We start from the raw sequence: 16,495 nt of genomic DNA, 5'->3' as shown, positions 1-16,495 counted from the left end.
CAGTTGGAGTTTTGGATGCTCAGCACTTCCCAAAGTCAAGGCTGAAAAGGATAACACAACTGTAAGCAAGAAGCAGTGCAGGTTTATAGCAACAAACCAGGCTAAATAAACTTAATTGTTTTTTTCTGATAACATTTCAAAATTATTGATTAAAGAGAAGGTAGATGACAATCTGCCACCAAAACTCTCAGTGCCGTCAACCATTATTATACATCAGACAGTTTATTTTGATTACAAGTTCTCCATCATGAGCAAAGCAGCTAATCCAGGTAATTATTACACATCAAGAAATTTGTTATCAGAATGCCCTATATTAAAATCCTGTTATTTATTAATAATTATTTTTATTGCAGTAAGACCTATAGATCTCACCCCAATTGTACTCGGCACAATACAAACGTAACAAAGAGATGATCTCTGCTCTGAAGAGTGTACAATCTATGGGTCAGCGGAGGCATTCTTTTTCTAAAGCCAATGTACTTAAAAAGGGAGTATCAGATAGGTCCCATCCTATATTCTTTGGCTGTGTGCAGCAAGAAAAAATGTTCTCTTTGTGTTCTGATGACATACTTGTTGTTTCTCTTAGTTTGTGTAGCTCCTGGGGTCATGTCTATGGGTAGTAAATAAAACACTAAGTAAAACATTTGATGTGTAATAGCAATTGAAGTCACAGGAGTGTTGGGTGAACAAGACATGCAGAATCCAAGTGTTTTGTTTGTCCAAATAATACACTGTTAGCCATTTGTTCAAAATGTTTACCTGCCCCAAAAAGGGTATCTGCATTTGATTGGTGTTTTCAGAAACCATTATTTAAAAAAATGCAATCCAGTAGATAAATTCATGTAGGATTAACACCAGAAAATCATCTTGTTTGTTTTTAAATAATTTCATTTTTGAGAGTAAAAATGAAGAGAAAGAAATAGGGTGAATAGCTTCAATCACTAATATAGGCGAGGGAAGACAGAATAAAATGTACCCATTGTGAACTTTGGTAGTTAGTTAGCTAGACGAATGAAATATGAAAACACTGCAATGTCTTATATGTTGAGCAAGGCTTAAGGCATGTGGTGAAAGGTAAGTGTTTTAACATCAGGCCTGGTTCTGAGAAGCACTAACAGAAAATCCCATACAGGCATTGTGGGTGCTCAGCACTTTCCAGGATGAGTGCCTTTATTAGCAAATAACCCTTGAGAGCAGTAAAGTGGGTCATGACATTCTGAAACTTTTGATATTGTATTGTAGACCATTGATGCTTTTGCAAATGATTAATTACCGTGTTTCTGTTACAGTGATGAACATGATGCTATCATTTAAAGATACTTCTGAGAAGACAGTGGGGAAATTCCACCCGATCACTGCTTTAAGAACATCTATTTGAAAATGTTTTTTTCCTTTCATAAAGATAGTCCCAATCTCTAATGCATCCATAGATCTGATCCTGCACAGTGTCAAGATCTTCCCAAGCACCCTGAGCTCCCATTTATTGCAATGGGAGCTGGAGGAAGTTAGCACTTTGCAGAAACATGCCCTGTTGTTGATGCAATTTAAAAAAAAAATCTTTAACGTTCATTACCTAATGATGAACTGAAATGCTTTTTAAAATAAATGCATACAAACTTTGAGATACCAAATCATTACCATAACATACCACGTGACATTAAAATTGTGAATACATTGGATTATTGCCTACATACTACATAAATGCGGGTGGTTCTACTTTGGGTACAACAGGCTGAAAAAATACTAGTCGCAGTTAGGGAAAAATGCAATAGGCTTGGCAGGTAAACTACAAGAGGAAGTGACTTTGCTACTATTTTGTATTAAAATGTATTTATTTGTAACTTGAAACTTGGGGTGAACTTCTGTTAATGATTTGGGAACCTCAGACTTTGTTTTTTAACAAAAATATTTCAGTTCAGTGCTGATGCTAGTAAAGGGATATGAGATTATTCCAATTTATCAAATTATGATTCATAATGTCGTAAACTATCCAGAACAGGATGATAGAAAACGTACTTACAATATAGTCTACGGATGATCAGTGATCTGTGGATATATTACCGGAGACTACTCGTAACTGTTGATAGTGGGGGGACACAATGTAAAGGTTCTGGTGGTATGCAGCGGGGTTCAGAGCAGAGCACATAAATCCTGGCAGAAATCTGAAGGGGCATGTGACCCTGTGTGCTCCTTCCACCACATTACCTCTGGGTCTGCAGAATAAAATATAGTGAGAATCAATCTGTGGGGAACTGGGAGGGGGAGGAGATACAGTCCATGACAGTACTTGTCTCTTATGAAGTGGTCTACAAGTTGAAATGGGCTAGATGATCATTATAATATACAGGTTTTATTTAGAATTAAATTAGTGATTCATATCCAGCAAATCACAATGGTATGATTGAGATAAAATTGTATTTTTTTTAAAAAAAGGCTTGTCTCCTACTGTGAATATGAAGATTTCCACTGAAAATTATTCTAGCTTGAATGTAATTTAAAATCCCTGCTTTGTTTTATTTGGAAGCTTTATACAGGGTTTCTAGTAGGATTTAGGAAGAGTTGGGAGTAACTTTCCAAATGCAAGTGGTAAAATATAATATGTAGGATAGCATTTAAAATATATATCTATGCCCTACATTCTTAAAATTGTTTGCAGGACCTGGTGCTGCTGTACTTACACATTATGATCTAGTCCGGGGTGGCCAACCTGTGGCTCTGAAGCCACATGCGGCTCGTCAGACGTTAACATGCGGCTCCTTGTATAGGCACTGACTCTGAGGCTGGAGCTACAGGAGCCAACTTTCCAGTGTGCTGGAGGGTACTCACTGCTCAACCCCTGGTTCTGCCACAAGTCCTGCCCCCACTCCACCCCTTCCTGCCGCCTCCCCTCAGCCTACTGTGCCCTCGTTCCTCGCCCCCAGAGCCTCCTGCATACCACGAAACAGCTGATTGGGAGGTTTGGGGAGGGAGGTGCTGATCGGTGGGGCTGCCGGAGGGTGAGAGGCGCTGGGAACGGGGGTGGGGGAGCCTATGGAGGGCTGCTGACATATTATTGTGGCTCTTTGGCAATGTACATTGATAAATTCTGGCTCCATCTCAGGCTCAGGTTGGTCACCCCTGATCTAGTCCAAAGTCCATTGAAGTCAATGAAAAGACTCCCATTGGGTGATATCAACAGACTTTGAATCAGATCTTTATTTCATAGGGAGTCATAAAGAAGGGGCCTGACACTGATTTCTAATTCTCTTCCCGTTTACACTGGTATAATTGTATTGACCTCAGTGGATGTAATCCTGATTTACACTGATATAAGAAGATTCGTGTGAGGCTCAAAGACTGCAAATTTGGATATTTAGAATATTTCAGCAGCAGTGAGCTAATGTTCAATCCCAATCAGTTTCCCTTTGCAGCTGACCCTGTATGGAAAAGTGCCTCTGATGGAGAGCTGCTTTGGTGGGTACTACTAATGATAATTCACCATCCAAGACACAACCACGTAGGTATTAGACAGCTATTGGAAAGTTTGCCCAGGTGCATTTTTGCATGCAAGGTGGCCATTAGTGTGTGATGCAGCACTTTGGTAGAAACAGGTCTTATACCAGTTACTATTTTGTTTAGAAATGTTTCACTCTTTTAAGTCTTGCACTTTCATAGGATTTTATTTAAAAAAAAAATCTGTCCTAAATACAAAATTCTTTCTGTGTATGATAAGATCTAGGCCTGCAAACCTTTCCTGCTGTGGGCAGTCCTTACTCACGCACTCCCTTTGCAATCAGTAGAGTTACTTGTTTGCGTACTCCCAGGAGGAAGGGTTTGCTGGGCTATGCCATTAAAACTTTTTTTTTTCTCTTGTTTAAAAAAAAATTGAAGTATTTTAAGTGATTATTAATTTCACTGTTTTGGGGGAAAACCTTGCCTTTTTCTTTTTATATGTGTATATATAAAGACTATAGCTAAACTTTACCAGTTTGCAAATCGTTGTTCTACAGAATTTTTTTTGTAGTTACCCAGAGTTTTACTGTATTAAGTGCTACTCAGTAGAGTTACTGAGATCCTCTGACCTCTGTTGTGCAGATAAATATTAAAATGAAATGTTTGCCTTTATTACCAGAATGTCAGGTCCAGTGTATTTTTGATTTTATTAAACAGTGTTTTAATTCCTTAAAAATCATTCCCCAAAAAAATGTTGGATGAAAATGTCAATTTACAATATACAGGTGTTTAATGATCCGCTTTTTAGATGACAGAACACAAGAGTTTAATTTTTTCCAGAACTTCTGCAGTTTGAAATACATTTTATTTTATTGTTTGGAGTTTGTGTGTAGAAAACAATATTAATGTCTGCAGTTAAGATGTAGCAGTAAATGATGCAAAGGAAAGTTAAATTCCTTTAGGTGTGTGTATACTGTAGGAAGTGAAAATTGAGTCCTACTCACCATTAAGGTTCAGAATTTACATTCTAATGAAAGGGAAATGGATTTCAGCCTTATGGTCAGTTGACTGTTAATAATACTAGTCAGATAATGACAGAACTCTTTGCTGTACCATAATATGTGTAAAGTATGTACATAGACCTCAGTCCTGCAAGTTGTTCCATGTTTGTGGTCACTTGTACCCAGATGCAGGTGAACTTGAATTCATTGGGATGCCATGTAGATGCAGGGGTCTACCCATATGGAGTAACTTGAAGAATTAAGAACAGCTTAAAATGCACAGCTGTTTAACTAACCTGATTGTCTGAACATTGTTAACTCTCTATGCCTATCCTATGGACACGCAGCTGATCTGTGGGAAAAAGGGGATTACATCACAGCCCTGTGCTCAGCCCTCTAGGCTGTGTTGCCTTATTGTAAAGCTGTTTGAACTTATCTACTCTGGAAATGTTATAGCTGTATTGTGGGAACATACAATAGAAAGTTCCCAAGATCTCACAATGCATCCATTCTGGAAATGTTATACAGAGTATGCAGGTAGTCTCTGAGTTGTAAAACTGGTTGCTTTATAATGAAATACAAGATGTTAAAGCCTCAATTCAGCAAAACACTTAAGCACATGCTTAACAACCATTAACATCAGTGGAACTTATGCATATATTTACATGCATTATTGAATCAGTGTCTAAGAAAACTAGAATAAACAGTGGCTCAATCTCTCTGCACAATTATTTTGGCACCTCCCTCCCGCTGGAAGGAGAATAATAAGTTGAAAGATGTTCTTCCATTTGTCATCAAATACTCTTTCCTTTCAGAATCTAAAATAAGTTGCCTTGAAAGTTAAGTGCTGCCTTGCAGCCAATGTGTTTTAAAAAGGGGGGGAGAAAGAAAACTAAAGTGCAGGCATCAGATATGAAATTTTAAATGCTCATAGCTATTCAAGTGACTTCCTTCAGTTTTGGCTTGAGCTTTTGATCTTAATGTGATGTACAAAATGAGCCTATGGTCTACCTTCAGACATTATTCAAATTACTTGTATGCAAAATTTCTAATCAAAATGTATATATGGGGAAAAAACAACATTTTGGGTTTTTTCCCACACTGGTAACTTATAAAAGGGCAATCTGTTTTTGCTCAAACTTCCATTTAGTAAAAAAAAGAAAGAAAAGAAAAATTTGGACTGAAACCAAAAGTGCAAAATTGGACCACAAAAGGAATCTGAGAATTATGGGTCTCTGTGGATGTTATAATAATGCAAAGAATTTTCAAAGCCAACAACAAAAAACAGGCAGGGCTAGAGTTTGTTATTCCAGGGTTTTTTTAACCCCTGTATGTTTGCCTTATTTTTTCTTTTGTAAAGTGTTTATGCTTCACTTAAACTAAATTCACCTTTTGTCAGACCCAGTGGCCAAATCATAGCCTGAAAATTCTGTTCTCCCTTATATACACAGCATTCCCATTTTCCACACCTCGCAGGAGAACAGAATCTCAACCGAATTATATTATGTAGGTTTCAGAGGACATCTTTCCTCAAAACAAAAGTCTGTCCCTTCTAACTTGAATTATGTGATTTTTAGAAACTGTTTGCAATTTTCATTCTCCAGCTTTATCATAATGAAATCCACCAGGCCAACACTTAAGCTGAAGCTAGCTGCTGTGATTTTTTTCCTCTGACTGCAAGTGTTCTTGTAGGCCTCTATTTAATCTTGCATTTCAGTGCTGTTCCTGCTTTTTGAGGCATGTACTTGCATAGCTGTTTCACCCTGTTGCTCTATTTTTATTTTCTGGAAATGGAAAATTACTGACTTGTAACTTTACTTCTCTGAAGATAGTGTAACAGGATTCTCACTTCTGTGTTTCAGCTTCCTAGGGCAAAATCTGAAGCATATCCCCAAGCTGTTAAGATGAGCCCCTAAACCACTGTAAGAGTGGGGTGCAAGAGCCTAGTTATGTAGCAGTTGCTTCCTGCTCAGCTTAACCTCTGACCTTGGAGCTTTCCAGGTGGTTTCTTATTGGGCAGGGGCAGAACTCCCAAAGGAAGTAAGGCAAGCAGCAAAGGCTTGAAGATCTTCTTAAAAAAAAAAAAAAAAAAAAAAAAAGAAAACCAACTAGTATTTTCTCTATAAATATAACACCCCCACCCCCCATCACTAGTGGGGAGGAAGGCAGGTGAGTGAAAAGCCTGTCAGAACAGTTTCAAAGGAAACAGAATTACAGGTCCATAACTTTTCCCTTCTCAAAACATAGTAGCTGAGTGGAGTCACACCCCTGGAGAATAAGTAATTCTAGAGGCTGTCACAGATTCAGAGGGTCTGATCTATGCCCCAGCCTGTCACCAGTCTCTTGGGAGTGACTGCTTTAATGGGCTGGGTCCCAAGGGCCCACGCAGTTCCACTAGGGGCAGCCTTGTGGCATCCAAGACTCTGGGATAGGGCCTTCAGTACCAGCAATCCCTTTCTCTTTCCATGGCTCCCTGCAGAGAATCCAGCCACGCCAGATTCCTGTGGAAGGCTCATACTGTACCCTATTAAGGCACAAAGCTCTCAGTGAGTATTTGCAGAGACAACAGCCAGCCTTTTCAATCAGGTAACAATTTATAGGTCACGTGACTGCGGAAACTGAAAGTCCTTAGGTTAGCAATGAGAGGCCAAGCCAGTGCCATCAGCTGGCCAAGCTGTAATGGATTCCATTTCTGGCCCTCTGTCCTTAGACCAGAGCTTCCAGCCTCTTCTAGAAGCCAACTGTATATCCACTCTTGGCCCCAGCTCAGGCTTTTGTTCTCCAGGCAGTGCTGTTGAGAGTTGATGCATGAGTCACTGGAGTTTGCATTGTCTCTCTGGCTCCCCTGCTGAACTGAGTAGGTGTCAGCCAGTTCTTTAATGACACTATTCATTCCACCCGGGCAGGGCAGGGAGGTGACACTCCTACACCGTCTTTTAGTCTACCCAGAGAGCACCAAATGGCCCACCTGTTGATCACTTTAGATAAGCTATTACCAGCAGGACAGTGGGGTGGGAGGAGGTATTGTTTCATGATTTCTGTGTGTATATAAAGTCTGCTGCAGTTTCCACGGTAAACATCTGATGAAGTGAGCTGTAGCTCATGAAAACTTATGCTCAAATAAATTTGTTAGTCTCTAAGGTGCCACAAGTACTCCTTTTCTTTTTGCGAATACAGACTAACACGGCTGTTCCTCTGAAACTTAATTCTGTTTCTCGCCCCCCCCCCCTCGGGCCATTAGTTGGCAATGCTCAGTAGGGGGAGAAATGGAAGCATGCATAGGATTCATAACAATATTACAAAAAATTCCCATGTCATGTCTTCCCTGATCAAGGATGAATTGAGCAGGGTCACTTTAACCAGTGTCCTGGGGCTGTCTGAACCCACAATTGTTATCCATAGATGGAGGGGTATGGACTAGGGGGGGCAAGCAGGGGCATGAGCCCCCAAATAATCAGTGGGGACACAGAACTCTGGCCTCAGGGCAGCAGGGGGAAAGTGAGTTCCTCCAGCCACATGGGGAGCTGATAGCTCCTCTGGCCCTGGTGCTGTGGCAGGGGTACAGAACATGCCCCTCCAGAACCAGTCATATTTTTATTCCTTTGCATGCCCCTGCATGGATGCCACAGCATATTTCCCATCTCCTTGGTAGCTGACTGGCACGGAGTCCCCAGGTGATGCTCTGGAACTGCTCCCCATGAAGCCAGTCAGTACTCTGGGGAAGTCTCCTTTCTGTGAGCAGCCTGTCTTCAAGACACACAGCTCACACAGCTTCCACCTTCCTGGGTCTGAGCTCGGAGCATTCAGCATCCTCTGCCCCTCCGTGCGCTTCCCACAGAGAGTCCAGCCAGGCGGGGTCCTGGGGAAGCCAGAGGGTCCTGCCCCCCAACTCCGCAGTTGGACGTGACTCTCAGCCAGCCAGTAAAACAGAGGTTTATTAGATGACAGGAACATGGTCTAAAACAGAGCTTGTAGGTGCAGAGAATAGGACCACTCAGCTGGGTCCATTTTGGGGGGCAGTGAGCCAGACAACGTCTGCACTTCACTCCCCAGCCAGCCTCAAACTGAAACTCTATCCAGCCCCTCCTCCTCTTGGCTTTGTCCCTTTCCTGGGCCAGGAGGTCACCTGATTCTTTTGTTCTCCAATCCCTTTAGCTCTCACCTGTAGGGGGGAAGGGCCCAGGCCATCAGTTGCCAGGAAACAGGGTGTTGGCCATTCTGTGTGTCCAGACCCCTGCACACACCTGCCCTCTAGGGTTCTGCAACGATCATACACCCTTATCCCACCACCTAGATACTTAAGAACTGCATAGGGGAACTGCAGCACCCCCCACACTGTTCAGAGGAAACATTAAGAACAGTCCCAGTTTGTCACAATGACTTACCAGGTACTTTCATGATTCTTACAGCACAGTTTCTAATCAATCAATCTGACTTTTCATAACACAAGATAGAGTAGTTTCACATCCTCTCTTAGGTCTTGTCTGTTAGCTCACACTAACAGGATGCACACGGGGAGTTTCCATGCAGTCTCCTGAGCCCTTTTGTTAACCCAAAATTTGGGGTTTGAAACTGATATGGATTGTAGAATTATCTCCTCCCACTCATCTGCCAGGGAGCAAGGAGATCAGTGAACCCATATTCTGCCATGTGTCAGCCTTCTTGGCTGCAGCCTGGGGTATCCTTACCCTAGGTTGGGGTAGGAAGTGACTAGGGTGACCACCTTTTCAAAATGCAAAAATGGGACACATTCTTCCCCCTCCATGGCCCTGTCCCCCTGCTCCTTGTCCTCTTGAGACCATGCCCCCTGGCCAGAAGCTGGAACCAGACAGTAGTAAAACCAGTCCAAGAACAGCCTCTGGCTCTGCCTGCTGGGGCATGCCATCCAGGGCAGGGGATGGGTCCAGGGCTCCCTACAATGTTCCAGGCTCCCTGGGCAGCTCTTACTACTGCCCGGCTCTGGCTTGGCCAGGGGTGGGGCCTTGTGGGTGGGGGAGAGGAGGAGTGGGGCCTCATGGTAAGGGGATGGGGAGCTAAGACCTACCTCAGCTCCCCACACACACACCAGGAAGAGGCTGGTGCCACACTGAGCCTTGGGCAGGCTCAGAGCAGTGCTGCAGGAAATCTGGGAAAAAGTATCTTTCAGGATTGTTCCACCCAATTAGGGATGGGTGGTTGCCTAGAAGTGACCCTTTGAGCATTTGGGGGGAATTGGTGTAGGTTTGTCCCCCTGCAAAGTTGTTGTTAACCTAGCCGTATCTCTGGTGTCCTAAGGTCTGGAGTGGCAGGGATGCAGGGTCCTCCCCCTCATTTGCAGCCCCCTCAGGCAAGGTGGCTCTGTTACCAGCCACAGCCTCATGGCTGCTCTATCCTTGTTCATCTACAGATACTACACCTCAGGTGCTTGAGCTCCCTTGGGGGGCCTACTGGGGTCAGCTGTTCCCACACACCCACCGCCATGGGTTTATCAGAATCCCATATCTGGGGTGCCTCCAGTGGTTCTCTTTTTCAGGGCCCATGCTTAGGCCAGTGCCCTTGGTGGTCTCTTCATATCTGGACCTACTGTCCACAAACTGATCTGCCAGGCAGCCGGCAACACATGGATGCTTAGGTGCTCAATCCACAAGACGCATATTAAGTTCAGGGGGTCATATTTCATAGAATTCCTCTAAATCAATCACATCATACAGTGATTCCAGGGTTGTACTTACAGCGATGATCTGTGCCAGCGGATAGTGGGGGAGGGAGGGGCAAGGAGGGGGTGGAGTGAAAGCAGTCGGTTTCAGCAGTGTTACTGAGCATGCTCAGTTTGTGTGAGCAGGTTTCTTGGATTCTGCTGGTCAGAGTGGTACCTCACTCATGGTCCCTGGTCTCAGGCCTACTGCATACAGGGATGCTGGTGCCGCATAGACGGCAGCATGGAACATTATGAGCCAAGGGCTTGTTTGTTCAGCACTCACAGGCGAAATGAGGAAGGGGAGACAGCACATTCAATACAACCACAAAACAACTTGTGGCACAACTTTGTGATAGTCACATCCCAAAACAGTAGCAGAAAAGCCTGGTGGTTTGGTGACTTTCTGGGCCAGATCCTCAGCTGACAAAGTAGCAGCACTCCACTGAAGTCAATGAAACTGTGCTGATTTACAGCGGTTCAGAATCTTGCCCTCTGACTTCAGCTGATGACAAATCAGATCATCAGGTTCAACGGCTGCTGTTTGACATCATTTTAAAATTTCCCAAAAGCCTGAACACATCTCTTGCCAGTACACGAAGAGCAGTGGGTTTGGAATGTTGACATTTTACAACAGCCTTGAGTCTCTTGGGCAGCAGCGTTACATAGGAAGTCAGTGTTTATAGTCCCTTTTTTGTGTTTACCACTGTTGGCGGCAAACCTCTTGCACAAAGGGTCGAAGGAAGTTCAATGCTGAGAAGAAACTGTTCTTTTCTATTATTGTATCAGCAACTGAAGCTCTGCCAAGAGACAGCACTCAAACATTTTCAAAGCTGACTAGTAACTTTCAAACAAGGCTTCGGGTACAGAGTTGTTGCCGGCACCCAGTGCCAAGAGGCTGAACAACAGCTTGAGTGGTTCGTTACCTGGTGTGCTACACCCAGTAATCACAACGGGGTGGAGAAGCAGAAAAGTTTATTTGAAGCTTCAAATAGGTACAGGGAGATTTGAATCTCAAATCCTGTGCACAGAGCAGGAAGTTACACAGGCTTTTATACATCCTTTTTCCCCAGCATACTTATCCAATAGCAAGCTACCCCAAGTATCCATATAGCCAGCCAATCCAGTTCCCAGCTAGTTCCCTGGTTCTCTGTATCATTTGTTAAACTATACATAAAGCTGCTTTATTCAGCATTGTTCTTCCATATCTGCCCTGTTTGGTCTTGCTGAGTTTCAGGCAGTCTGACTCTACAACAGATTGTTGCAGACCCTCAGTATAACTGCTGTGTGTGCCTTCAGGCTGGGGGGCCAAGGACACTTGGGCCTAGTACGCAGAGCTGCTGCGAGTGCCTCCAGGCGGGAGGGGGGGCCCCCAAGGACACCTGGGCCTAGTGCGAGGGGGCTTCATCGACACTCGTGGTCTTCCATCCCCTCGAGTTACCTAGTGGCCATGCCCCAGTGTCCCCAACAGCATGAAATAAGAATATAGTTACTTGGTTTATAAAAAGAACAGAAACCGCTCAGCCCACAGACCAATACTTTCCCCTATACAGAGATTAATGTCATTATGCCTCACTCCCTCTGCCTTCACATTGAAAGTCTTGTAGGGCTCGATGTGCACTGGACTTCAGCCACCCCCTCTTTTGGTTTCATTTTACACCACTTGACTTGCCAACAGTGTCACCATGAGGCACATATCTGCCTAAGTGCTAACTGCTTTTCACAGCAGTAGGACCTGGAACTGGCACAGACAGTCATCTACACCAACCTTTAGTTCACAGCAAGCTGGGGTGTAAATCTACCTTGCACAAATATGCCGCACATTAAGAGCCTGGGTGGAACCTGTGGGCATGCACTAAAAGCTCCCCAGTGCACTTGGAGCTATGCTGCATTGAAATGGGAGTAGATCCAAGCACACTGGGAAACGTTTAGTGTGCAGCAGCAAGGTCCACATGCACACACAGTGCACAGCAGGTTACTACAGGGTACAGTGACACCCCCGCTTGCCACCAACTGTTGTCTAGCCCAAGCCCTTGAACACTTGTCAAGCTGCACTTGATTCCTAGACCAAGACCAAAAGGGACCATTATGAGCAACTAGACAAGCCATTTACAACACACACTTTGCTTCTCTACAAAAGAAAAAGGACACTCAACTTTCTAAACTACTACATGCGACAAGGGGCCACAGCAATGGTTCCCTCAACCCACCCAGCAATATTTTTAACCTATCCAACTATACTCTTAGCCCAGCAGAAGCAGCTGTCCTATCTCGGGGCCTCTCCTTCTGCCCCTCCACCCCCACGAACATGATACAGTTCTGTGGTGACCTAGAATCCTATTTTCGACGTCTCCGACGCAAGGAATATTTCCAACACACCTCTGAACAACATACTAATCCACAGAGACCTCCCTACCAACACTACAAAAAGAAGGATTCTAGGTGGACTCCTCCTGAAGGTTGAGACAGCAGACTGGACTTCTACATAGAGTGCTTCCGCCGACGTGCACGAGCTGAAATTGTGGAAAAGCAGCATCACTTGCCCCATAACCTCAGCCGTGCGGAACACAATGCCATCCACAGCTCAGAAACAACTCTGACATCACAATCAAAAAGGCTGACAAAGGAGGTGCTGTTGTCATCATGAATAGGTCGGAATATGAACAAGAGGCTGCTCGGCAGCTCTCCAACACTACTTTCTACAACCCATTACCCTCTGATCCCACTGGGAGTTACCAAAAGAAACTACAGCATTTGCTCAAGAAACTCCCTGAAAAAGCACAAGAACAAATCTGCACAGACACACCTTTGGAACGCCGGCCTGGGGCATTCTATCTGCTACCCAAGATCCATAAACCTGGAAATCCTGGACACCCCATCATCTCAGGCATTGGCACCCTGACAGCAGGATTGTCTAGCTATGTAGACTCCCTCCTCAGGCCCTACGCTACCAGCACTCCCAGCTACCTTCGAGACACTACTGACTTCCTGGGAGGGATAGCTCAGTGGTTTGAGCCTTGGCCTGCTAAAACCCAGGGTTCTGAGTTCAATCCTTGAGGGGGCCATTTAGGGATCAGGGCAAAAATTGGGGATTGGTTCTGCTTTGAGCAGGGGGTTGGACTAGATGACCTTCTGAGGTCCCTTCCAACCCTGATATGCTATGATTCTATGAAACTAAAATCCATCAGTGATCTTCCTGATATCATCCTGGCCACTATGGATGTAGAAGCCCTCTACACCAACATTCCACACAAAGATGGACTACAAGCCATCAAGAACACTATCCCCGATAATGTCACAGCTAACCTGGTGACTGAACTTTGTGACTTTGTCCTCACCCATAACTATTTTACATTTGGGGACAATGTATACCTTCAAATCAGCAGCACTGCTATGGGTACCCGCATGGCCCCACAGTATGCCAACATTTTTATGGCTGACTTAGAACAACACTTCCTCAGCTCTCATCCCCTAACACCCGTACTCTACTTGCACTATATTGATGACATCATCATCTGGACCCATGGAAAAGAAGCCCTTGAGGAATTCCACCATGATTTCAACAATTTCCATCCCACCATCAACCTTAGCCTGGTCCAGTCCACACAAGAGATCCACTTCCTGGACACTACAGTGCTAATAAACGATGGTCACAAACACCACCCTATACCGGAAACCTACTGACCGCTATTCCTACCTACATGCCTCCAGCTCTCACCCTGACCACACCACACGATCCATTGTCTACAGCCAAGCTCTGCGATACAACCGCATTTGCTCCAATCCCTCAGACAGAGACAAACACCTACAAGATCTCTATCAAGCATTCTTAGAACTACAATACCCACCTGCAGAAGTGAAGAAACAGATTGATAGAGCCAGAAGAGTTCCCAGAAGTCACCTACTCCAGGACAGGCCTAACAAAGAAAATAACAGAATGCCACTAGCTGTCACCTTCAGCCCCCAACTAAAACCCCTCCAACGCATTATTAAGGATTTACAACCTATCCTGAAGGACGACCCATCACTCTCACAGATCTTGGGAGACAGGCCAGTCCTTGCTTACAGACAGCCCCCCCAACCTGAAGCAAATACTCACCAGCAACCACATACCACACAACAGAACCACTAACCCAGGAACCTATCCTTGCAACAAAGCCCGTTGCCAACTGTGTCCACATATCTATTTAGGGGACACCATCATAGGGCCTAATCACATCAGCCACACTATCAGAGGCTCGTTCACCTGCACATCCACCAATGTGATATATGCCATCATGTGCCAGCAATGCCCCTCTGCCATATACATTGGTCAAACTGGACAGTCTCTACGTAAAAGAGTAAATGGACACAAATCAGATGTTAAGAATTATAACATTCATAAACCAGTCAGAGAACACTTCAATCTCTCTGGTCACGCGATTACAGACATGGAAGTTCCGATATTACAACAAAAAAACTTCAAATCCAGACTCCAGCGAGAGACTGCTGAATTCGAATTCATTTGCAAATTGGATACAATTAACTTAGGCTTGAATAGAGACTGCGAGTGGCTAAGTCATTATGCAAGGTAACCTATTTCCCCTTGTTTTTTCCTACCTCCCCCCCCAGACGTTCTTGTTAAACCCTGGATTTGTGCTGGAAATGGCCCATCTTGATTATCATACACATTGTAAGGAGAGTGATCACTTTAGATAAGCTATTACCAGCAGGAGAGTGGGGTGGGGAGAGGTATTTTTTCATGCTTTGTGTGTATAAAAAGATCTTCTACACTTTCCACAGTATGCATCTGATGAAGTGAGCTGTAACTCACAAAAGCTTATGCTCAAATAAATTGGTTAGTCTCTAAGATGCCACAAGAACTCCTTTTCTTTTTAGTCTCACCCCCTGCATTACACAGGCAGGATCTGAGCCCTGGGGCTGCAGGGAAGGGACTGATCAGGCCTCTGGGCCAGCTCTTTCTGAAATACAACATCTGCTCTGTAAAAATCCCCAACGGTTCCTCTTTTTTTGAAAAAACCTAGAGTGTGGCGGATCAAACAAGAGGAAATGGCTGGGAAAACTGGACGTATGGTAACTCTTATACTCATGGCCAACATGTAAACACCCCCTTTGGGAAAGCTAGCCCCCCCTGGTGGCGGCCCTTCTGCTGGAGGCCCTGGCCCACCAGCGCTCTGAGCCCTCTCGCAGCCAGAGGAGCCCCGGCCAAAATGCCCCAGCTCCAGGCCACTTGCCCAAGCTGAGCTCCCACCAAGTTAGGCAGCCATGTATTTATCCATGGCTTAATCTCAGTTGTAGCCAAATTGGTTTATACATCTACTTAACTAGGGATGAGAAAGCTAAAGTCAGGTTATAAATCTCCTTTTAGGCCAGGTAAACAGCCTCATTTGAAGTCGTGTTTCTGTATTAGGCAACCAAACAATACTATAACCTGGGTTAGCCACGGCTGAGTTTAATCGAGTGCTCTCGTGCTCAATTTACTTTTGGGTCAGTGCCAGTCCCCAAATCCTCCCAGCGGGCCAATAACGTCACTGAAGATGGTGTTCAGAAAAGAAAACATTTCTATTGTATTTTTTATTTTGAATTTCTTAGAAATAATAAAACTGTCATAGAACTTTATGCAATTCTTCGCCTGCCGGAGAGTTTTTAGTGTTTACCAGACACCTGGCAACACTTCAGGTCTGTCAGTTTGTTGATGTTTGGCCTCAGTGACTGAGCAGTTGAAACCTTCAGGATTGCACCAAGGTGGGCATCAGCTAGTTGTGTTTGGTATTTTGACTTGCTTATATTCATTGTGGAAAACAGTGACTCTGCCCCCATGGCTGACACTGCCCACCAACTAGTGATGGTATCTCTGTCCCTCTCCCCCAACCAATGGGAACTGTGGGGGGCAGCGCCTGCAGGAGACAGAGCCAGCAGCATGGCTGCATGCATCTCTCCTCCGTGGGCCACAGTGGGGAGGTTCTCGGGACGCAGATGGGCCTCAGGCCGGGACTTTGAGACCCGTGGTTTAACTGTACTAGTACAGTTGATTCCACACCTCACTTCAAGGGCCCATCTTCATAGGACTTGAGGTCAACTGGCATTTTAGATGCCTACAATGTACTGATGTTGTCTATGTGCATAGAACTGGTTTGTTAAGGAGTGTATGTGTGGTGCTGTACAATTATGGGTCCTGTTCTGGGTTTATAGATCAACACTACAGCATGCATTAAGTCACAGACCCATCCTCGTCAACTTGTCCAGCGTATGGGCTGGCCACTGAATAACCCGATGTCTATAGATGCTCTTCACAGATCTTGTTCAGCCCATTTATTTCTTCTTCAATTAAGACAGCAAGATAAGTCCAGGATGCACATAAACATATTGGAACTGCAGGCAGTACAAA

At 44.5% G+C, this 16,495-nt stretch overlaps 1 protein-coding gene across 1 annotated transcript in view; it reads left to right on the top strand.

Annotated features, from left to right (window-relative positions):
- TMEM123 (transmembrane protein 123) overlaps nt 1–6,551 on the top strand; it is a 34,402-nt gene extending 27,851 nt beyond the window's left edge. The window contains exon 6 of the mRNA XM_073338213.1: nt 1,290–6,551. Coding sequence (XP_073194314.1) covers nt 1,290–1,314 — 25 coding nt within the window. The 3' untranslated portion in view covers nt 1,315–6,551. The remainder of the gene's footprint in view (nt 1–1,289) is intronic.
- Nucleotides 6,552–16,495: the final 9,944 nt, after the last annotated feature.

The sequence above is a fragment of the Lepidochelys kempii genome, chromosome 1 (assembly GCF_965140265.1).
Source record: "Lepidochelys kempii isolate rLepKem1 chromosome 1, rLepKem1.hap2, whole genome shotgun sequence".
Classification (NCBI taxonomy): Eukaryota; Metazoa; Chordata; order Testudines; family Cheloniidae; genus Lepidochelys; species Lepidochelys kempii.
The sequence above is the reverse complement of the archived record's forward strand: the minus strand, read 5'-3'. Positions and strand labels throughout refer to the sequence as shown.